Source organism: Triturus cristatus, chromosome 3_2 (assembly GCF_964204655.1).
Source record: "Triturus cristatus chromosome 3_2, aTriCri1.1, whole genome shotgun sequence".
Lineage (NCBI taxonomy): Eukaryota > Metazoa > Chordata > Amphibia > Caudata > Salamandridae > Triturus > Triturus cristatus.
Window position 1 is genome coordinate 560,617,467 of NC_140584.1, and position 24,974 is coordinate 560,642,440.

General features: G+C 45.1%; 2 protein-coding genes across 2 annotated transcripts in view; one reads left to right on the top strand and one right to left on the bottom strand.

Annotated features, from left to right (window-relative positions):
* The window catches only part of VPS13C (vacuolar protein sorting 13 homolog C), a 2,873,871-nt gene that overhangs the window by 1,355,429 nt on the left and 1,493,468 nt on the right, over positions 1-24,974 (top strand). The window contains exon 44 of the mRNA XM_085648297.1: positions 24,281-24,585. Within this exon, the coding sequence (XP_085504423.1) occupies positions 24,281-24,585 (305 nt within the window). The remainder of the gene's footprint in view (positions 1-24,280; positions 24,586-24,974) is intronic.
* On the bottom strand, positions 74-11,954 carry LOC146857699 (uncharacterized). The gene is made up of 5 exons (XM_085646751.1): positions 11,832-11,954; positions 11,610-11,720; positions 11,394-11,487; positions 8,101-11,303; positions 74-130 (listed from the first exon to the last, which is right to left on the bottom strand). The coding sequence occupies exons 4-5, from the start codon at positions 9,247-9,249 to the stop codon at positions 74-76; spliced, it is 1,206 nt and encodes a 401-aa protein (XP_085502877.1). The 5' UTR covers positions 9,250-11,303; positions 11,394-11,487; positions 11,610-11,720; positions 11,832-11,954.

The window sequence follows — 24,974 nt, forward strand, 5'->3', positions numbered from 1 at the left end:
GTAAGTTAACTTACACTGGCATACGTCATATGAAATAACGAGAAGGAATGTGTCAACGTGAATACATTTATATTTAGTGTCTAATGACAATTATCGTGCATTGTTTCTTATTCACAATGTTGGAGTGCATCTATATAGTTGGAAGTTTTTGATCAACTTAAGATAAATATTTTTTAGGTTTTGCCAGTACAGCTGTGAAATCTCTTGTATTTAATATATCATAAAAGGGGGCTCTTATCAGTTCCCATCGTCGAATTACTATGTTCATTCACTTTTGTGTGGAACTCTTTTGTTTGTTAACTTCTCCTGGCTGCACACATTTACGATACTTCTACTAAAGCTGTTGAAGTACTGGGTATTTTAGACCCAGCGGTGCAGGGGCACACACCCTATGACTTCGGGGTTTCACCCTGTTCCGGACCTACAGAAACACAGAGTCTTCTGGGTGAAGTCAAAGAATCGTTTATTGGCTGCAGACCAATGACAGATATCCTAGAAGTACAACAGCGTGTATGTTCTCAGGAGACTGCTGAAAATCATAGGAACGGGCTTCTCCTTAAGTACAAAATATCATGCTCCAGGCATACATTCCTTGGTTTACGATATGGCCATTATAAGTATACATTACAAACGAAAAAGCAGAGTCATGATGACCATCCCACATTCCAGTTCGGCCAGCCCACAATGATTTACACAGGAAGGTTCAGATCCCATGTTTGAAGTAAATAGACCCCCCAATAAATATGAGCATCTCCTGTTTTGAGAAACAAGTCATAAAGCAAGAACAAGCAGGTGTGGAAGAGATTAGCCGGGAGATTGTGTAGAATGAAAGGGTTTTATGACGGGTCAAGCCCTGATACGAATCACAGGTGGAAGGAGGAAGGGGAGCTCGTGAGACCGGTTTGACCCGGGGCAGCAGAGCCAGCTGCCCAGGTCACAGAGAAGTCAGAGGGAAAGCCCGTGTACTGTAAGGCCCGTATTAACTCCATCATAGCCTATGTGAGGGCAATGACAAGATGGCCACTGCTTCCAAAATGGAACCCGCGTAGTTGAGCAGAATACGTGTACACAGTGCATTCGTAGCTGGAACGGCACATAAAGCACTCGTACGTGCCGCATTTACCATTTGCGGTTCGCTAATACCAAAATGGACAGAGGTAAGGCCCTGTCCCTTACGCGGTTCCGAATACCAAAGTACGACAGACCCTCCTTTTGCCCTTACATAGGCAATCACTATACTCATCTTAATCCGAGTCTAGGTCAATGTTCACGAAGTCATGGAGATGTTGCTGTAGCATCATCCTATTACTTAGCTCGTCCCTCGATACAGGTTTCCTTACACATAAGGTAGCACAGAGGCCACATATCGCAGGAGCACACTGTATGCATAGACAGAACAGGAAAAGAATGGCTAAGATCATTCCAATGGCCATCAGAACTTTCCAACCCCAGGCAGATATCAATTCCCAGAACCACCCCACCAGTGACCAATCTCCCTTATCCACGTGTATGGCTTCAGATATTTTATGGAGTTTGGAGATGGCTTGATACACTGTTGGAGCATTATCTGGTATGAAAATGCAGCAACTGGATTGGATGACCTTGCATACCCCACCGCGGTCTGCAAGAATAACGTCTAGGACCATGCGGTTCTGCAAAGTCATAAGGCGATCCGCTTGGAGCTCAGCTGTCAAATTACTAAGGGCACCAGCCGTTACATTGACGGTGGATTCAACCACACGAGTCAGCTGTCTCAGGTTCCTACTATTGACCATAGGTCCCCAAAACGGCAGGAAACCCAGGAAAAAGTCTCCTGCTTCCTGACCGGCAGTGTCCTCCTTACTAATCACACCTCTCACAACTCTGGTCTTGTGATAGTCAGAGGCGGCAGTAAATGTCGGCGGTAGCAAGTTCGCAATATAACATGTGCCCGAGAAATCAGGGGGCAGCCATGTATATGCTCGGTCATGACAGATGAAATATGTGCCCTTAGCAGCCAAAAATGCAGGGGAAAACTGTGACGGGAAAGTGTACGTTTCAGTACAGTCACTTCTTCCCAGTTGAGCCCTAGGGTTCCGACCATTACCCTGTAAGCAGAACCGACCCAGGTGGGGTACGACCCAGATTGGAGATGAGATTTTTCGCTGTCTTTCACCCAGACTAATACTATACCCCGTCGCGTTCCATCCTACATAAGGTCTCAGCTCTTCTTTGGGAATGGACGAGTATGCATTAATATCCCTACTCATATCGGCAACTCCTTTCATCAAAGCCTTATTATTGGTGATGGGTCTGATGGAACGCGGTGGGCGAGGGGAGTATGTATCTAGGGCGTAGAGAAATATGGTTTGGAATGCCCATGACGATCCATTGTAACTGTACGGTAGCACCAGGTAGGGAATACCCTTGTTAGTGGTATGGGGCATTAACCCACAGACCCAGCAATTGGTCGTATTCATTACCAGTTGGTGCTGGTGCAAGAGTTGGATAAACGAGTTATTTACGAACTCTGATCGTCGGGTCTGTTCGTGCTCAGGCAAAGGGTGAAAAGAGTGAGAGGAGGCAGTAGAAAGAGATATAGGCTGTTGAGTGGGTGCAATGGGTTTTGGAGCAGAGAAAAACACACATCCTACAATAAACATCATGATACTACACAGTGTAACAAAGCACAAAAAGACAAAACATTTACTTTTTACAATTCTACACATCCTTGTTTGAGAGTTCATTTCCTCAATCGGTCTCTCCATCCTACAAAACTCCATCCTCTACTCGGGCCGCTCGCGGTGGATGAGTTTCTTCTGCTAAGGAGTACGCCTGTCAGTCAAGGGAAACGCCCTAGACCAACCAGAACCGTTGACCTAGCGTCTTCGGCCTGTACCCCAAAGTCTTGGCACCGCGACCCTGCGGCAGAACCCGGATGGTGGTTCGAAAAACAAAAATCAAGAAAGTCCTTCAGATGGGAGAGCAAAAAATGTCAAAAGGGAAATAATGAGGAAATCTTTATTTGTCCATGGGCCTAGGTTTCAAGTTATAGCGGAGACGGCCAGGTGCTGTCTGGTCTTGAAACAAAAGTTCAGGCTCAGTGGTGTCCAGTCGATTTGATGGCGGCACAGCTTCCTGCAGAATATTGTCACTCTCTTGGACTGAAGCTGTGTCTCTTAAGCGGGCGTCACTGAATGGTACAAAGCGAGGTACAATGTCTGTCTCTGAGTCGGCGATACCCTCGTTGACCCACTGGTCATATGGCAGAGGCAAGGGAACTACCTTGCAGTGAGTACCATGAATCCAGTGCTTCTTCCCTTTCACTCGCACTGCTGATCTTGTCGAAAGAAGAACAAGATGGGGGCCGATCCAGCGAGGTTCGTCGTTGCCCTTACGCTGGAAATTCCGGACCAGGACCCACGAGCCAGGGTCGATAGGGTGTCCAGGAGGTTCAGAGGCTTGGGGAAGAGTATTATGTACCTGTTGGTGCAAAACACGCAGTTTAACAGTCAAATCATACAGGTAATCGAGCAGTACTGGATGCTCAATCTCACTGAACTTCGTAGGCCTTGGCACACCCCATACGTTGGCCGGGCGGCCAAAGACTACTTCATAAGGACTAAGTCCCACTCGTGAGTGTATCGTCATTCTGGTGGACAAGAGTGCTAGAGGCAGAGCATCAGGCCATTTAAGACCAGTGCTCGCCTGGATTTTGGCCAACTTGAGCTTTAAGGCTCCATTGTAGCGTTCAACTAGTCCAGCTGATTGGGGGTGATTTGCAGCGTGGAATTTCTGCCTTATGCCTAAACCTTCACATACACTCTTCATCACTTTACCCACAAACTCACTTCCATTATCACACCACACCATTCTCGGCATCCCAAACCTGGGGAAAAACTCCTTCACAAGGGCTTTGGCTGTGGATAGGGCAGTGTTATCTTTCAGAGGATAAGCCTCTACCCATTTTGAGAAAGCACAAACAACCACTAGTACAAATTTCAGGTTGTTGCATCTTTCCATGTGAATAAAGTCCAGCTGCAAAACTTCGAATGGACATGATGGGGGTGCAAAGTGACCGGCCGGAGTTGGGGTTCCCCTACCAGGGTTGTACTTCAAGCATACTATGCAATTCTTGACCACATTCTCTGCACACTTGGGAATCCCAACATTCTGCCATACTGGAGCCAACAACTTACAAATACCTTTCGTACTGATATGCGCCATTCCATGTGCCATAGTAACCACTGGAAGCACATATGCATCAGGCAACAACCATCGCCTATGTTCTGTCAGGTCAATCCAACAACCATTCTCATCCAACTTACCCATACTCTCTCTCCACTTGCTTAACTCTTCTTCTGTAGCTTCAGCCTGAAGCGACTTCACACTCTCTATTGTGTTCTCATACATTCCCACATCATTAACCCATCTTGCGGGGCCTGCAACATACATTCTAGTCTTCACATTCTGTGCTGTTTCTCTCGCGGTCTCATCAGCAAACGCATTCCCACGTCCAACATCATCTGTGACTTTTCTATGCGCACTGCATTTCATGATCGCAACTTGCAACGGTAGGGTCAGTGACTCAAGGAGATCATTCACCAACTTGCCATTCTGAATTTTAGCTCCATGCGACGTCAGGAACCCACGCTCTTTCCACAAACGCCCAAAATTATGAGCCACGCCAAAGGCGTACTGGCTATCTGTGTATATGTTCACTCTCATTCCTTCAGACAACACACATGCTCTCGTGAGGGCGATCAATTCTGCTGCTTGGGCCGAATTATGTGGCACTCGTGCAGTTTCCACGACCGTATGCAAAGTCGTGATAGCATATGCAGCAGTCGTGTCACCATTAGGGAGCTTGAAACATGACCCATCTACCCATAAAGTGCCATCACATTCAGTCAGGGGAGTATCTTTGAGATCTACTCTCCCTTTCGTCTCTTCTTCTGTCCTGAACAGACAGTCATGTTGCTCAATCTCATCTGAGTCTGCTGGAATCGGCAATAATGTGGCTGGATTCAGCGTATTGCATCTTTTTATGTGTATGTGATTCGCTAACAGTGTGAGTTCATACCCTGATAATCGCGCACTAGTCAAGTGTTGTGTCTTGGTTCTATTTAATAATGTGTCTACAGCGTGTGGAACCATGACAATCAATGTGTTGTCCATTACCAGACCAGCCAATTGTCGGATAGACATCGCTGCAGCAGCTGTCGCTCTCAGACAGCTTGGCAATGCCCTCGCTACAGGGTCCAAGGTGGATGAAAAATACGCGCATGGGCGCGGTCTGTCGCCAAAAGGCTGTGTTAACACTGACAACGCACATCCATCTTTCTCGTGAACATACAATGTAAAAGGTTTGCTATAGTCAGGAGTGCCCAACACAGGAGCTGAACATAATGCATTGCGTAATTCCACAAAACTTTTCTGACACTCTTCAGACCATGGGATAGGATTCGGTGTGTCTTTGCATGTTAATGCTAATAAAGGTTTTGCCAACAAAGAAAAACTAGGGATCCAATGCCTACAGTATGAAGTGATGCCCAAGAAAGCACGCACTTCTCTCTGTGTCTTTGGCACACTCAACTGCGCAATGGCTTGAATTCTTTCTGGGGTCAGTCTCCTTCCCTCCTTCGATAAGAGATGACCTAAGTAGGTCACTTCTTGTCGACAATATTGCAGCTTAGAGAGAGACACTTTGTGATGGTAAGCGGATAAATGGCGCAACAGTGACAATGTGGCTTCTTTACAGATCTTTTCAGTATCCGCAGCGATCAGTAAATCGTCCACGTACTGGATCAGGATAGCGCCACTAGGTAAAACAAGTGCATCAAGCTGCGCTTTCAAAGCTTGACTGTATATGGATGGACTCTCGCAGTAGCCTTGGGGAGCGCGTTTGAAGCGGAAGCTTCGGCCTCCCAGACTAAAACCAAAAATGTCTCTGCTCTCTTCTGCAATTGGGATACTAAAGAAAGCATTCTTTAAATCGATCACTGAAAACCATGCAGCAGAGGCTGGAATCATCGTTAACAAGGCAGTTATATCGGGGACAACCGGAAACTGAGGCACAACAATCTTATTAACCTCTCTAAGATCAATCACAAATCTGTAAACAGGTGGCTGTGAAGGGTCCGTTCGTTTTAAGACAGGTAAAATCGGACTATTGCAAACGTTGCCTCTTGTCTCTTCAATCACACCCTTATTAATCAAGTCGCTGACAATGTCTAACAATGCTTTCTGGCCTTCATTAGAGATCTTGTACTGGGGAATACGTGGCAGTCTGACATTAGCCTTCAGAGTCACCACATATGGTGGTATTTCCAAGAGGCCCACATCATTGGGACCAGTAGCCCAAAGGGCATCCGGAAGGGATGACAATTCAGGTGGCATCGTGTTTTTAGACAAATACATTGGAGAAACCACTGGCTTGCCTAATGTAAGTTGTACTCCTGAAGGAGAACAATACAGTGTAGCGTGCAATCTTTTCAACAAATCTAATCCCAGCAAATTCTCACCACAACCTGTTGTCAGGATCAGGGGCGCTTTCAGCTCGCAAGGTCCAACAGAAAGCGACATGGGACTGGAAATCGGGTTCCTAACTGGGGCGCCAGAAAAACCTACTGAAACATTTATATCGCCAGACAAAGGTGCGCCAGGGAGTTTTGAATGCATGATTGAGCTCTTTGCAGCACCAGTGTCTAGCAGAAAAGGCTCCGTTACATTTGCTGTAGTCACCTCAACATACGGTCCACTCTGATCCACTGGCACTGAAACAACTCCCTCTCTCTGTCTATGGCTATCCTAGTAATCATTATTCTCTGCATCACCGTCCTCTGCATAATAATCATTATTGTAATACTGGGCCGTATTACTAGTCGCGTTAGCTTGCTGATCAAAGCTATTAATGGCGCTTTGGGGCGGAAGAGGACGCGCGTTTTGTGGAACACTTCCACGCCCTCTGCCTCTAGGAGCTTGCTGACCACCTCTACCTCTTGCGCCATACATATTACCGTTCCGTTGCATTAATTTAGGACAACTATATTTAAAATGACCTTCCTCTTTGCAGTATGAACATTGGTTGGGACCTACAGGGACACGTGGTTGGTAATACCCATTCATTTGCTGATTAGTCTGAAATTGTTGGGGTTGGTGATAGACACCTTGGGGTTGTCTATAATTATTACCGCCGCCACGTGGTGGATAGGCCTGCTGTAAAAGGACCTTTGTCTTTAATTCCTTCGTTTTCTTCTCCGTTCTATCTTTCTCGTCTTTATCTCTGTTTTCATAATACTGTGCAGTAGCCAGTATTTGCGCTGAAGAAGAAACAGCCCAAGAACTCTCTGAATCTTTCAACTTTTTACACAGGTCAGGGAGTAAATTCTGCACAAACTTATCCACAAACAACCGTTGGCCACCCTCAGTACTCATATCTTGCCCACTGTGGTCAATAAACGTTTCTTCAAACCTAGTAAAGAAGTCTGACACTGTCTCATCTTTCTTCTGCTTACATGCAGATAACTTGTCCCAATTTACGCGCATCGCAGGCATTATTGTCTTCATATACGTGATGATTCTACCAGGCAGTTCAGCTACTAAAGGTTCTGGTTTCGCACCACCCGTTTGTCTAGCATCAGCAGCAACAATGTTAGCCCATGTATCCCCTAGTTCTGCATCGTGATCTGCATTACGAATTGATCCCCATAGAGGCTGTGGAACAACATTACCAAACAACATGTCTATGTCGGCCAGATTCATAATGCATGACCCTGCCGTCTGTGACAACTCTTTATAATAACCTGCTGGGTTTTTACGGGGATCAGGCAATGTCTGCTTAAGTGCTAACACCTCAGAGCGCTTCCATGGAACATGCACCCAAACACGCTGGAAATGCGCTGCCACAGCGGGGTTACCACCGACAGCTGCAACCGCTTCCTTCCATACCGGGGGAACTTCTCTCATAGGGTATTGTCGCGCTTTTGCCTTTTTCCCCACAAGGACCTCGTGTTCAAACAATGACTGTTGGCAATCGTCATTCCTTAAGGACAATACAACCGCAACTGCTTTATCTACTTCGCGGTCCACAATTATACCAGTTCCAAAATCGAACCTCACTCTACACAATTCCTGCGGGTTCGGATTTCTACCACTATCCTCCAATTCTTCACAGAGAATTTCGCACATTTTCTCGAATACATATCTCTGTTTCGGGGCATCCCATTGATGGAAAGTGTTAACAACCGATTCCACATCATACAGTGAAGGAAAAACGATCCATCTACGCGCCATGTGATCTATTACCTTTTTCTCATCGGGGTTAGGCAATTGGCTGCGCAACTGCTTACGCTGTACACCAGGAGTTGCACCAGATGACCCAAAGAGAGGCGACATTAATGTAGTAACCACATTAGCTAAACGCTGTCGCGCTGAAGGAGAAGCTGAGGCGAGAACAGGAGGAAAAACAGAGGGAAGAAAAGAGGATGTAGAGACAGGTACTGGAGTGGTAGAAGGAAGAGTGTTAGGGGAGGCAGTTACTGGATTAAGCAAAGTCGCAGGAAGTGCGGGGGTAGTTGGAAGCACTACTGGAGGCGCTTGGGAAGACTGCGCTACAGGAATAGGAACTGGTTGCAGAGCAACTGGCGGTTGCGGCAAGGCTTGCAGTATATGCACCGGAGGTGGCATGTTTACAAGCTGGGGAGGCGCCGTGGCAGTTTGAGCATACGGGGGTGGCGAACTCAACAAATGCGACATTAAGGGATCTTTCTCCTTTTCTTCTGACTCATCCTGCTTAGAATGTGGCAAAGCTGGATAACATTTGTCAATCCCTAACTTACGCTGCCTGTGCAATTGCTCATTCATTTGCTCCTCTTCATTATCTTTAAATTGTACAGCTGCTTGCATTACTGACATACCTCTCTCTCTCTTATTCTTTTTCGCTAGCCTAATTTCCTTTTGTTTGGCTTCCTTTCGCCATAAGCGGAAAGAGTCAAACATCGCCGGCCGGGCTTTCTTCTTAAACAATTTAATTTCCAAATTATCTAAAATATCGGTATCAAAACTACCATTTTGGGGCCATTTTAAAACACCGTCTTTCCTGGTGTAGTGGATCCATACTTCGTTATATGCAATGGGGCCTACGCCATGTTTCACATAGAGCTCATAAGTTGGAGTTCCAACCGGAGGAACCGGACATGATTCTTCCAGCTGGAAATCTTTTCCACAACCCAAACAGAATAATCTACCAAATAGTCCAGAACCAGGCATCTTCGCTCACTAGTCTAGATCCAAACGTCAAAGGATTATCGATTACGATATTCTCGTGAATACACGAGTCCTCTGGCTTTGGGGTTTGCAAACACCAAATCACCAATTTCCAAATCAAACCAAACGATCCCGAGGGATACCAAAACAAATGGGAGACGCTCCACTTATACTTAACTGAATATTGCTGATCGATGGCGTCACCAGAAGACTCTCTCGATTGTTTCGCTCTCTCAGATTCGTCAAGGGTCCAAAACAGGTCGATTAATCAGGGCAGCAGTCCTTCGTAGCCGTCGGGACGCGGAGAACCTCGCAGAAAAGACTTTCGGACCACGTCGACATGCAGGGGTCGATGAAGTGGCGGCCTTCCTCCGGAATTTCCACACGAAGCTCCTCACGAACCTCTGGCTTGGACTGGTACCGCTGAAATCGGCCCGAGTTGGGCGCCAAACTGAAGTACTGGGTATTTTAGACCCAGCGGTGCAGGGGCACACACCCTATGACTTCGGGGTTTCACCCTGTTCCGGACCTACAGAAACACAGAGTCTTCTGGGTGAAGTCAAAGAATCGTTTATTGGCTGCAGACCAATGACAGATATCCTAGAAGTACAACAGCGTGTATGTTCTCAGGAGACTGCTGAAAATCATAGGAACGGGCTTCTCCTTAAGTACAAAATATCATGCTCCAGGCATACATTCCTTGGTTTACGATATGGCCATTATAAGTATACATTACAAACGAAAAAGCAGAGTCATGATGACCATCCCACATTCCAGTTCGGCCAGCCCACAATGATTTACACAGGAAGGTTCAGATCCCATGTTTGAAGTAAATAGACCCCCCCAATAAATATGAGCATCTCCTGTTTTGAGAAACAAGTCATAAAGCAAGAACAAGCAGGTGTGGAAGAGATTAGCCGGGAGATTGTGTAGAATGAAAGGGTTTTATGACGGGTCAAGCCCTGATACGAATCACAGGTGGAAGGAGGAAGGGGAGCTCGTGAGACCGGTTTGACCCGGGGCAGCAGAGCCAGCTGCCCAGGTCACAGAGAAGTCAGAGGGAAAGCCCGTGTACTGTAAGGCCCGTATTAACTCCATCATAGCCTATGTGAGGGCAATGACAAGATGGCCACTGCTTCCAAAATGGAACCCGCGTAGTTGAGCAGAATACGTGTACACAGTGCATTCGTAGCTGGAACGGCACATAAAGCACTCGTACGTGCCGCATTTACCATTTGCGGTTCGCTAATACCAAAATGGACAGAGGTAAGGCCCTGTCCCTTACGCGGTTCCGAATACCAAAGTACGACACTGTTCACACTGTTTAAGCCCAGTTCACTGTCAAAATAAGATCTCTCAAAGGCACACAGCTTCTAACAGCATGCTGGAATGTTTGCTTTTTATTACTTAGTTGTGTAAAGATGCTTCAGCCTTAGAACGTTTGTGGCATTTCCTATTCATGCGTCAGTACCTTTCTTTGCACTTTATAGGAATTATAGGATTGATTTTTTCAACTTAATCTATTTGGTCATTATGATAAAATTCTAAATGTTGTAATAAACACTGCACATAAAAAATAAAGGTAATCTACAAGAGCTATGCTATATTTTACTACTATATATGAAAAAGACAGAGGTTCCAGTGGATAATAGGAAATTAATAAAACCAATAATCCAGCACAATCGTAATAAATCAGTAAGGACTATAATATCAGGGGGCAAAAGGAATTCTCTACACAGTATATTCAAAATAGCTTTTTATATGAAAAAAACAGCAATTAGTATATACACTTCTTAGAATCAAAAACGCAAGGCGTGTGCATAGTGTCCCCAAGTGAAACATGGAACCATAAAGTGACTATACATTGTGAAACAAACACATTTCTTAGTACAGGGTTTCCATTATTTTGTGTAGAACGGTCACTTGAGTACAATTTAACATCAGTCCACATATACAATGACGCAGACTGAATAGTGGTCCGTCCTATGTACTGGTCGACGGCGTTTCAACCCTTCTGCGAATCTAGGGTCTCTTCAGGACTATCAATGTAGGGACATCTAAAATAAAGTGAAAAAATTAGCAAAAGGCCCATATACCGGTACTAGTGCAAGAAACTATGAAAAGGATCTCACTTCTACACTAATTACCTGGGTTGTAAAGAAGAACAACTCTTAATGATGATGTGGTGCCTTAGTGGAAGTGAATAAGGAAAAGGACTCACGTGAGGACCCGGCCGGGTTCCTAGTTCGCATGTTCAAGGAAAGAAAGGAATAATTTGCCGCGTAAATGAATCATGGCATTGACTGAATTACACAGCACATAAATCATAAATCATGGTGTTTCACCTGAGTATTTAAAAGTACCTCACACGATGGAGCGCTGATATATATAGAGGGGTTGTGCTCAATCTTCCATTTGACAGCTCCGCTTAATGTAGCCACGTTTTCCTATTTATTGGAATCTCAGTAGGATAGCTATAGGGTAGAGGAATTGTACACCATAAACGAATATTCCTTACACAGAAAGACAAAAAGTGTTGGGAGGGAATAAGAGTGTTGCAAAGCCTGCATCACGCTGGCACTTACTCGGTGTGATGCGGGCGGACAGATCTCCAAGTATAACACTTGTACTTCCTGGATCCAAGTACGTTCCTGGTACAATGACCACGAACGAACGCTAAGCTGCGTTAATATGCAGTTATTTCCGCCTTCCCATCGGCAGGATAACTAATAGAGTGCCGAGGTTGTGAGCGATCCATTGCTCTGAGTGCTGTGAGAATGAAAACAGAGGGCAGACTCGTGCTTAGACGGCGATCCCGCTCTCGATGTTCTAATTATTTTTCTAACTTGGAATAGAGTACTAATATTTCTATATACATACAGTCAGGAGAAAAAGCATTAATTAGCTCTATCAAATTAAAGAATAATATTGTGCTCCTTAATAGGTACCTAACATTTCTATTTACCAATTACTGTCTGTCCTCCGCCCTCTTAAAGGAATTCGTAGTATATAGCCATCATTCCTGTAGTAGCCACAAAATGATAAGATATTTACATGATTATTCAAAATACAGAGTAAAAACTGGTTTCTCTACCAATGGCTACAGAAGCGTACCATCTGTACCTTAATCCTTAAAGCATACAAAGGTGGTGGTCTGTGCCTAATAATAGGGGCACCAATCAGCGACCATGTGCTCCTAAATACATGCATTGTATTTCAGTTACCCGCACAGTATCTGTTATCCACCCTCTTATGAGATCGTATTGTGTAACCATCTTCACTACAGTCAGCAAACACTGATAAGTGATATTACATCAATGTGACCCATTTGGATCAACACTGGTTCCTCTTCCAACTGTCGCACAACCGTAGCGTCTGTGCTATTATCATTTAACCATGATCATGATATTAATATATCACAGATGGTGGGGGCATTATTCATAGAAACGTTCAAAATGGGTGACTGGACTAATGGTACTCTTTCTCAGTTTAAAGTAGTGACATAACCTCTCCATTCCTCAGCGGAATTAAGGCCCTGTTCAATTGAGTTAATTCTGTCTATCCATCTGCATTCAATACCTTGCAGTATATTTGCAATATCGCCTCCTCTCACTGGAATGCTTGCAATTTCAATTACCTGCCATTTCAAATCATTGGCGGAGTGATTTTTCTCCATATATTAATATCATGATCATGGTTAAATGATAATAGCACAGACGCTACGGTTGTAGGCACAGACCACCACCTTTGTATGCTTTAGGGATTAAGGTACAGATGGTACGCTTCTGTAGCCATTGGTAGAGAAACCAGTTTTTACTCTGTATTTTGAATAATCATGTAAATATTTTATCATTTTGTGGCTACTACAGGAATGATGGCTATAGACTACGAATTCCTATAAGAGGGCGGAGGACAGACAGTAATTGGTAAATAGAAATGTTATGTACCTATTAAGGAGCACAATATTATTCTTTAATTTGATAGAGCTAATTAATGCTTTTTCTCCTGACTGTATGTATATAGAAATATTAGTACTCTATTCCAAGTTAGAAAAATAATTAGAACATCGAGAGCGGGATCGCCGTCTAAGCACGAGTCTGCCCTCTGTTTTCATTCTCACAGCACTCAGAGCAATGGATGGCTCACAACCTCGGCACTCTATTAGTTATCCTGCCGATGGGAAGGCGGAAATAACTGCATATTAACGCAGCTTAGCGTTCGTTCGTGGTCATTGTACCAGGAACGTACTTGGATCCAGGAAGTACAAGCGTTATACTTGGAGATCTGTCCGCCCGCATCACACCGAGTAAGTGCCAGCGTGATGCAGGCTTTGCAACACTCTTATTCCCTCCCAACACTTTTTGTCTTTCTGTGTAAGGAATATTCGTTTATGGTGTATAATTCCTCTACCATATAGCTATCCTACTGAGATTCCAATAAATAGGAAAACGTGGCTACATTAAGCGGAGCTGTCAAATGGAAGATTGAGCACAACCCCTCTATATATATCAGCGCTCCATCGTGTGAGGTACTTTTAAATACTCGGGTGAAACACCATGATTTATGTGCTGTGTAATTCAGTCAATGCCATGATTCATTTACGCGGCAAATTATTCCTTTCTTTCCTTGAACATGCGAACTAGGAACCCGGCCGGGTCCTCACGTGAGTCCTTTTCCTTATTCACTTCCACTAAGGCACCACATCATCATTAAGAGTTGTTCTTCTTTACAACCCAGGTAATTAGTGTAGAAGTGAGATCCTTTTCATAGTTTCTTGCACTAGTGCCAGTATATGGGCCTTTTGCTAATTTTTTCACTTTATTTTAGATGTCCCTACATTGATAGTCCTGAAGAGACCCTAGATTCGCAGAAGGGTTGAAACGCCGTCGACCAGTACATAGGACGGACCACTATCCAGTCTGCGTCATTGTATATGTGGACTGATGTTAAATTGTACTCAAGTGGCCGTTCTACACAAAATAATGGAAACCCTGTACTAAGAAATGTGTTTGTTTCACAATGTATAGTCACTTTATGGTTCCATGTTTCACTTGGGGACACTATGCACACGCCTTGTGTTTTTGATTCTAAGAAGTGTATATACTAATTGCTGTTTTTTTCATATAAAAAGCTATTTTGAATATACTGTGTAGAGAATTCCTTTTGCCCCCTGATATTATAGTCCTTACTGATTTATTGCGATTGTGCTGGATTATTGGTTTTATTAATTTCCTATTATCCACTGGAACCTCTGTCTTTTTCATATAACATAATACCCTGGTTCTTTGTGAGTAGGGTTCCCCTGTTGCTAGTAGTATATTTTACTACTAAACAGACAGCCATAAGTGCAGTTATCTTGCAGACAACAGGTTCATGATTTGAATGGTGCAGCAGGGGCACCGGGACCAAAAGTTGTCAGAACTCTTCTAAAAACCTAATATTGCTATATTTTACTACGAAACAGGCAGTCACAATTTCAGTTATCTAGCAAGCGATAGGGTCATAATTTTAATAGTGCAGCAAGTGCAGTGGCACCGGGACAAAAAGCGCCAGGCACCCCACTAAACACTGATTATTGCTATATTTTACAACTAAACAGGCAGTCAAAAGTGCAGTTATCTTTCAGACACTAGGGTCATGATTTGATTGATGAAGCAGGTGCAGTGGCACCGGGCCAAATAGTTGTCAGAACACCTAAGATTGCTATAACTTACTTCTAAACAGACAGTCACAATTGCAGTTACCTTGCAATTGAAAAGGGCTTGATTTAAACGGGGCAGCAGGTGCAGTGGCACCTGGTCCAAAAGTTGTCATAACGTCACTAAACACCAAATGTTGCTCTATTTTACTACTAAACAGGCAGTCATACGTGCAGTTATCTTGCAGGCAAAAGGGTCATCATTAGAATGGTGCAGCAGGTGCAGTGGCAATGGGCCCAAAGGTTGTCAGAACTCCTCTAAACACCTAATATTGCTGTGTTTTGCTACTATAGAGACAGACACAATTGCAGTTATCTTGCAGTTAAAAGGGGCCTGATTTGAATGGTGCAGCAGATGCACTGGAATCAGGATCAAAACCTCTAGGGATGCCACTAAACGCAGAATATTGCTAAATTTTACTATTAAGTAGGCAGTCACAAGTGCAGTTATCTAGGAGGCACTAGGGCCATGATTTCACTGGTGCTGCGTGTGCAATGACACCGGGACCAAAAGTTGTCAGAGCTCCTCTAAACTTCAAATATTGCTATATTTAACTACCAAATAATCAGTCACAAGTGCAGTTATCTATAAGGCACTAGGGTTATGATTTAAATGGTGCCACACGTGCAGTGATAAAAGGCCCAACGCTCTAGGAACCCCTCTGTAGGAAAGTAGGATCTGCTTTCATGGTTACCCCCACTTTTTACTTGGCGTCAGTATGTTTTTGACTAGTCTGACTGGGATCCTGCTAATCAGGACCCCAGTCACTGTGCTTTCTCCCTAAGTTGACCATGGTAAGTACTTGTATACATCCACAATTGGCTACTTCTGTACCCTTGTAAGTCACTACTATATGGTGTACCCTTGTAAGTCCCTACTATATGGTACTAAGGTACCGGGGGCATAGGTACACCAGGGGTCTCCCATGGGCTGCAGCATGTAGTGTGCCACCCATGGGAGTCCACTTAACCTGTGACTACAGGCTTTCCATTGCAGCCTGTGTGAGTTGGTGTTTGCACCTCTCATGACAGATATAAGTTTCCTTATATCGGGGGTCACTACACTTACAACCTATAAGTCACCCCTATGGCAGGCTCTTCAGTCCTGAGGGCAGGGTGATTGGTTCTAAGTGTGAGGGTGTCCCCGCTTGAGCAGGACACCCCTACAAACCCCTGAGTCGATTCCCCACTCTTTGTAAATGTGGTCAGCCTTTTTTATACATATAGTGGACATCCGTCGTTACGAGATGTCTAACTGTATAGTGGCTGCGCCGAACCTGGTAATGCTTGGTATCAGACATGTTGGAATCATACCCCAACACTGATTCCAATGTTGGAAGAATGATCCCATGTACTGGGGGGCTCCCTTGGGGTGTACCCCCTTTTCTCCCGGCTACAGCCCCTCAGGGTCTGCAGCAAGCTAGTGTTGCTGCCAACCACAGACACAATTCTGCCCTCCTGCTGCTTAGCAAAGCTCGAGCAGGGAAAGGTAGAACAATAGGTTCCCACCTCCCCAGACAGGACTTAGTGTATTGGGTGGAGGCACTTGCCAGCACCACCAGATTGTTTTGAAGGACACATTTGTTGTCTTCCTTGCATACTGCAGTTGGAACCAGTTAAGGGAGTTCTTGGTTCCTGGTCTGGCGTGACACTGGACAAAGGACGTGGGAGTATCCTGCCCTCTGTCCAGCCCCTCCTCTAGGAGGGACCCCTGTGTCATTCCAACTCTTTCCCTAGGGTACTTAAGGGCTCACCTGTGGGTGGTTCTTTAGATTTGTCATGGGACAAGACTCAAGTCTGAAACCATGTCACTCTTCGACCATCTGTACACTTGGACTTTGCTGGACTTCACCTGGAACCTAGACTGCATCAAGGAAGACTTCTGCTGCTCCTCGTCTCGCTATTCTGCAAGTTTTCTTTGTCATCTTTGTTTCTTCCAGGATCTTCAGCAGACCTGTGGGCGTCAAGCACACCCGAAGTAATCTCCCTTGGCGTGAAGGAGCCACTCCCCTGCATCTGCAGGCATCCCAAGAAAGCTAGCCGGTCTGCTGCTCCTGACGTCCCACGGACTTCAAATGGCTCAGCAACACAGGTGGTGGTTCAGCAACTCCCTCGATGCCTGACCTATCCTCTTTGCAATTTTGAGTCCAGTATCCCTCGTCGGAACTGCTGGGAACAAAGCCCTGTGCACCTCGCTGACTTGCCGTTGCCAAGGCTTGTTGGCTCTGCACTCCAGAGATCTTCGGGCTGCAAGAAGCTCCAGCCTCCAGCATCTCTTCCTACTAAGTACTGCATCTTATCTGCATCCTCTGCACTGTGGACCTTCCTTCTTGGTGAGTTGCCTGAGGTCTTATTGCAACTCCTGTGCCTTTTGGCCTGTGGGTCCTCCTGAGAGTCTTCTCCTGGTTCAGTGGGCTATCCTGCCTGCTTGGGGCCCGCTCCGACTCCCCTGCTTATGGTCAGTCCTACAAAGACAGACCAGAGGTCAGTGAAAAGGCAAGACGGCAGGCGGGCACAACTAGGTCATTTGCATAATTCTTGTAACAAGCATTTTGCCTTCTGGACTGTCCGAAATGTAAGGGACCTTTAGCAGTTGTGACTATGTGCGATGGAAAACGTTATCTTAGGTTTGGATACACAATAAGCTTGCGATGTTCCGGAGTAGTAACCCTGCAAGGTTCATACGTTAGACTTCCTTCTAAACTCAAGGGATTAACTAGGGAGCTATCCCTAAACATGGCTGTTATGGCAGGGGTTATCAAGCTAACTGCACTACTGCACTCTGGTGAGATTCACATTTGCGAATTGACAACTTCAACCATTTGCTGTAGCATAATGTGACCAGATAACTCCATATCATCGTGGACTCGGGCCTCCAGTCCTGGGTTTTTAGTTAATACAATCATGTATTTTCAGTATTCTTGTAGTGGTTCACCTTTATTGACCATGCACACCTGAAAAAACAGGAGAGGAGCAGGTTAGGACTAGAGCATTGTGTTAAGAGCCACGTGTGCATTTTTGACTACTGTTGAGGCAAAGGAAGCTCCTCCACATCTCGTGGAAGATCTGGTCCATGTTTTTAAAGGCGTGGCTTAAAAACACTTAAGCTAAACATCTGTGCTTAGCATAGCATGTCACACGACTGGTATGTTGCTGCTTCTGTCATTGCATCCAGATATAAATTATAAGTAACATTACACCTGCAGAGAGGGAGGAGCCAAGATGGCGACCGGGATGGCAGCGTAGGCTCCCGGCTCCGTGAACCTCCGCACCCCGCACAGATATCCTGCACGAGATCCTTAGCCTGCGCTATCTGCCCGTGTTGGTGAACGCGAGCGGCAACCGACCGTGTGACCCCGAAGTTTCTGGCAGCGGTACCGCCGGAGAAATGTCCGTCTGAAGTTTGCGGCCTGTGCAGCCCTGGAGCCGGGACCTCGAGTGGACGCCGTGGCCGGGCGGCAGTGCAACAACAGCGGCCTTCGGTGACTGGGTGGAGTCGGACTGCCGGAGTGGTGCGAATGTCGGCCTGCGTTTCGCCGTGGTCGTTCCTACCACTAAGCGTAGCGGAACGGGTGCGTGCCCGAGGTGGCAACTCCAAGACTCTCCGGTGATTGCCTCAGCCTTCGCCGGTGAGCTGCCCGGACGCCGCCCGTAACTCGCCCCGATTCTCGCGGGCTGGTCCGTGGTGGGGACGACTATGGCCCGTGACCACACACCGGACACATCATTTGCCTGCCCCCGGAACCCTGTTTCCAGCGACATGGAACCCGAGGCGCTTGGGCCTGAGTCCCGGTCCCGATCTGGGTTGGAGCTACCCAGCGGCCATTTTGGTAGGACAGTGTCCACCATCCTGTACACTGGGTTGCAGCAGGATTGGGAGGGTGCGCCTCTGAGGAGCGTAGCGGAGCGAGCGCCGGGAGCTGTACTGGGGTACGGTGACCTTCTCGAGGCCCTCGGTGCCCTTCATTCCACCTTGGTTCACGGCGCCTGGGTGTTTGGGAGCAAGCTCGATGGAGTGACATCAGCGTTGGAACAGTTGCCGCCTGCCTATCCCCAGGTACACTGGGACTTCTTACACCGCGCACGGGGGGACAGTGTCGTGGCCGCCCCTGTGAATAGTGCACGCCTGGACTCTCCGGACAGTATATTAACGTGCGATCAGCTGGCCGTGGATCTGGTCTGTTCCGGAGGTTTCGGACCTGAGTGGGGGGTGGTGGCCTTGTCCCGTGCGCGGCCTCCGACGACTCAGGCAACACCCAAGCAACGGTCGCCTACTCTGCCTGATTCCGCCTTCCTGGGCCTGGTGTGCAGTGTAAATCCTGGCTCAGCACTGGGAAAGACGACCCTCCATAGAGCTGATTGTGTCGACCTTCAGAGCCCTCTACCCTACTTGTGTGTGTCGCTTCCTGATCTTTATTGGACGCTTCTCTTCCTGGTAACACTGGACATGGCACTGGGACGAGGGGTATGCATGGGTGGGTTTGCAAAGAGTGGCCAAGGATGAGGCTGACCCTTCAGAGGTGGTCATCTACTAGGCGGGCGGGCTCGGGCGTTGTGTGCTCTCACGGCATAACTGTTAGTGTACCAAGTGCGTGATGCTCCTTACTTCATTTTGACGGGGTCGATTTCGTGTTCTGTATTGTATGCTTTGCGGGAAAACGTATGGTGCGGGAGGGAGAAGCCGGGGGCGTGTTTTACAGGCCCTCCTCCAGTTTATTAATACTCTCTCTACCCCCCGCCTGGTGGGGGCTTTTTTCCTACCTTTTTTCTCTGTTTCTTCTATATTTCGGGTCTGGTTCAGGGGCGACAGGCACACTGCTGGGGGGGGGGGGGCCGTACTCATCTGCAGAGGTGCAGGGTGGGGGGTAGGGGGGGGGGGATTCTTTAGTCTTTAACCTCTTTTTTCTATGGCCTCCTTTTCTTCTCTTATTCTTCTGTCTTTTTCTGGTATCAGCATGGTAGAACTCCTTTGTTGTTAATCACTGCTGTTTCCGGAGGGCCATAATTCCCGTGGAGTTTCCTGGGTCTTGGGGCAGGGGGGTTGCAGGCGCAAATGGCCGTGTCAATCCTTCACATCCTGAACTTCCTGTTTCAGCGCCATTGCCTAGATAGACTGCTGTTTATTGTTTACGTTCACCATTCTGCCTGCCATTTTTCGCTGCTGGGAAACTGTTTGGCGCCTGATCCTTCCATCCTCTTCTATTATAAAATGTAAACCTTTATTATCCTTGTCTCCTACCTGGGCTGTTCAGAGACTGAGAGTATGCTAACGTCGAGATTTTGCACCCCGAGGTGCTGACTGTGATAGACTTGCTTTCTGTTATTCTGACTGTTTAGCGGCCGGCCCCGGGGGTTGTAGGCCCATACGTGTAATTGATTGAAATATCAATAAAGGTTTTCAAAAAAAAAAAAAAAAAAAAAAAAACATTACACCTGCAACAAGCCAGGGCTATTTACTTGGCTGGTGGTGGTTAATTGCACAAGATAAATAAGCAACAACTGTATAGAATATTGAAAATGCTTCTGTTCCAAAATGATGAGACTGTGAAAGAACTATAACGGGTCTCTTTGGAGTTACATCACAGGCAGTGAAGGGTGGAACTGCTGCTGAGTTGAGATTCTTTTTTTTCTCCGAGGGTGATGTCGAATATGAAAGCCTGATAGGGACCAGTTTCAGCACCTGCTTTTTAGAAGTGCCTGTGCTGATCACCGGCAGGACCCTGCCCACTTTAAGCCCTGTAGCCAGGTTCACTAGATTTTTGCTGGGTCTCGTCCCCAGACACAGGCGCAAACCCATAGAAACCAGGTGACGTGCTTGGTCCTAATTAATTAACTATAGAAAGACCAGGCTCCTTCAGACTCATGGGATGCACATAGCTCACTTATTTGTTCATTTTCCTAGACAATGCAAAATAATATTACTCCCCAGAAATAGCTGTCCCCATCCTATCATGAGCAGGTCTCATTTTCCAGTGAAGGAATATAGACAAACTGTTACTATATACATTGTCATATACAAACCACGCATCCTTGCCCATCCACTTATTTGCCACTGCAAAACAGCGCATGTTTGACGTGATACAAGAGCCTACATTAAAAAATAGATGTATTTATAATATTCATTTATAAATTCCATGGAGTAGTCCTTAATAGAATGCAACAATTGATCTAGCAAGGTAGGAACACTTGCGTCACCATTCCGTATTCATGGATGTCATCAAATTAATATTAGTGAAGATGTCTCTTATAAAATGCATTTGTGAAGAACAGTGTGCTATCAGGCATGAGTGGAGTTTTCCAACTAGGGATCTCGGAAGTTAGTTATTGTGTTCTGTTTTTAATAGTGATCCGAAGGCGGCTCCCGACTTTGGATGAACTGATAAACCGAATCTTAGCACCTAAAAATGCGAGACGAACTTTCTGAAGTAGACTTGCCTATTATAAATCCACCTACATCTTTTCTATTTTTCAATGGATAGTTGAGCTTTTAAGTTATGCCAATTCCATTTTAAAGTAAAGGCAAAGGGAGCTTGGATCAGGGTGGTATATTTAATAACGCTGCTCAAAATCAGCAAAACAATTTTTTTGCTCGATGATCTTTCATGGAGCTTGCACCGAAGAGGAGGATGCCTTGAATTAATCAATGAAGAAGGATATGCCCTCGCCTCGCCTCACGGAGCGCCGCGGAGGTATACAGAGGCGAGGGCATATCCTTCTTCATTGAGTAATTCAAGGCATCCTCCCCTTCGGTGCAAGCTCATGAAGCCTGACTGTCATTCCAAATAGTATACCTAATTGGTTGTAGAAATTACTAGGGGCCATCGTACCCCTATTTTTCCAGACTTGCTTATTTTTGCAGGTTGGCTTTTGAAAGATAGGTATACAATATATATAAACAATATATATAAACAAGTATTATATTTTGAGTGCAGTAGGGATCACACTAGGTCCTGATGAGTAAAGCAGTGGGGACTGCTTACGGAACATGTTGACCCAGTAGGGGGCATCACATTAAGGTACACCCCTACACATCCCCATTTTTAATGTTCCCAGCCAGGGAAATGAATAAAAAATTTTTTTGTATCTTTCACAGACCCTACCACTCTCACTCCTACACTATACAGAGCCTATTTTTCACAACAACAGTGCTCCCGTGTATCCGCAGGTTGTAGCACGCCCCGCCCTGTAGAGGGACGGGAAGACCCCTATGATGAAGCATGACACTATGGGACTCGTAGTGTGTGAGGGGTATTTTAAAAACACTTAGTGCTTTTCCATGACATTTCATGGATCACTATTACACTTTATTCAGAATCACTAGAAAAACTAAAAAATAATTTTACTGGCCATATGTATAGGGTAGAATCATATTGTTTATGAAAAGTTGAATAGGAGGTAGATTCTATCTGTATACCTCTCTACTCCCTCCACCATTTGTTATCTCTTTCTTCTTATCAGGAAATGAGTCTAGCAACCTTTTAAGTCATGAGCAAAGTGGGGAGTTGCCCGGACTTCCCCCTTCCAAGGAGACTCAGGTTAAGTGAGTGGGAGAGTCAAAAGTCCTGGTATGAAAAAGTGAGCATAGTAACATTCTTTTTCTTAATATTTGATAGCTAAGCATTCTTACTATAAGCTAAATGTGTATTTCTCGCCTAGGCTGGCCTATCTTCATCCTCATATTCTCAGGCAGGTAATAGCAATTAGATTAAAACAATTGGGGTCATGTCTCTCTCCACACTTCACCTTACCCTTCTGCCTTTCCCTCTGTCTGCTAGTCTCAACATCTCTACGTAACTACACCCTCTCTCACTACGTAAACACTCTACCATGTCGATGTAAGCCTCATCTCTCTCTCAGTATACTTCTAATCTCCACTTCTCTAATTACCTTGCGTATTTCGCTACCACTCACTGTGCCTTTCTGTTCATCTCCTACCTTACCCCTTTCTACCTCATCAATACCTTCCTAGCTGATTGTTCTGTTTCCATCTCACCTTATATCTTTCCTCACCTCGCTATCACTCCCTCTCTTCATCTCTGTACCTTCTCTCTACCTTTTCCTGAGCTCTCTCTGCCACACCACTCCCTTACTCACATCTCTCTCTCATTTCTTTCTAGTTCATACCTCTAAAACGAACGCCTCTTTGTTTACTCCACCAGTTTCTCGCTACCTAACCTCTTGTACTGCCAGCCATGCATCTGGTAAGCAAGGACTATGTGTAAAAACTGTGTGTTTATGCACAGCTTGCACATTTTTAAAATGCATAAATAAAAGGCATTGTCATTTACAATTCCAATAGCTCAAACTCTCGCAAATGTGAGACCTATTGTTTTGCAAATGCTTGTTCTTCTCGTCATTATGTCAGCCAGATGAGAAAATCAAGCTCTTTCAGCTTCTACATTTACACCCTTGTGTGCTCATATTGGACCCCTTTTATTGCTCTTAACCATTATATACAAAGAACACAAGCATTTATGGGAGACCATAATCAGTTTCTAGGTTTTGAATGCTGCAAATTAAGCAGTCTAGAAGCAGCCAATCTACTAAGCAATCTCTAACAGTAAAACATTGTTGTGAACTAGCAGGAAATCCCACTCCAATTGAATGAGGGCTCATTCTGTAAGAAAGGAAAAGTAGCCATATCGATCCACAGGAGAGATGTGCCTATCAATTTGTAACATGGCTATGTGATCCCTAATACATTCCTTTTTCATACTTCATCACTTTTTTCTCACAGGAATGATACAGGCCTCAGTTCTCTAGTGGGTACTCAAACTGTTTCTTCTATAATCTACATTTTAAACCTTTAACCCTCCTATTTCACTTTGAAGTTGGATAACATAATTAATTAGCAAGTGTGTGTATCCATTAGAAAAGCAAGTTACTTACCTTTGTTAACATTCTTTCTAATGGACACAGTAGCTTCTGCAGATTTGTTTTAACCAAGCCACACCTCCTCACAAGGAACAAATCAAAACAACTTCCTTTTGTACTTTGCTCCCCATCTTTATGTCCTTGGACCCTCAGAGGACATGGAAAATTCATATGAAACTGACTTCACTGATACATGTGCCACCCTAAATCAGCTAGCTTGTCTCTTGCTGTGCAGTCACAATACTCCGGTCATGGTATGGAACATTTTGCTAGAGATAATTTATCTGCTAGAGATAATTTAACAAGTGTATCAGCCATTTCATATTTTACAGAATTGATATGTTACATTTCTTAAACTTGCATGTTTGCCAAAAAATGTAAATGCATTGACCATTGTTACTGGATATATTGTATATGACTTTAGCTTTCTTTACATTTGTTTGTGTTTTTCTCTCCAAATAGAGCTTCCTTAACAATTTCCAAACTGCCAAAGAAGCTCTGACTGCAGCCACTGCCCAGGCTGCAGAAAAAGCAGCTTCCAGCATGAAAGATTTTGCTCAGAAGAGTTTCCGTCTTTCAATGGATATAAATCTCAAAGCTCCTCTTATCATAATTCCTCAGTCTTCTGTTTCCACAAATGCCTTAATTGCGGATCTTGGATGGATCGTGGTACAGAACAGTTTCAGCTTGATCCCTGCAAAGGAATGTGCTCTTCCGCCCGTCATTGATAGTATGGACGTGCAGCTAACTAATTTAAAACTGTCAAGGTATGTGGGCCTTGTTATCATTAGTCCTTGTCCAGTGCCTACAGTTAAATGGATACATTTTTACTTGGCTCAAAGGTATTTTTAAAAGACGGTCTAACCATCTCAAGCACTCGAAATTTTACTACCATTTTCTCATTTCTCTAAATTAAGTGTTTTGTCCCAGACCTATGTTGCATTAGAGTGATTGTGTGATAACTCAACGATTCGAGGCAATTGTGGCATCACATACAGTTAAATATGAAGATAATTTAAATTGGTTATGTTTGTGAATCATATTCACCCTAACAGAATATTGCTTTCACAGTCCAGTTCTTGTATGTAAGTGTTTTACCAATAACTACTGCTAAATGGTAGAAAACACATATACTGCTCAACTTTTTTCTTACAGG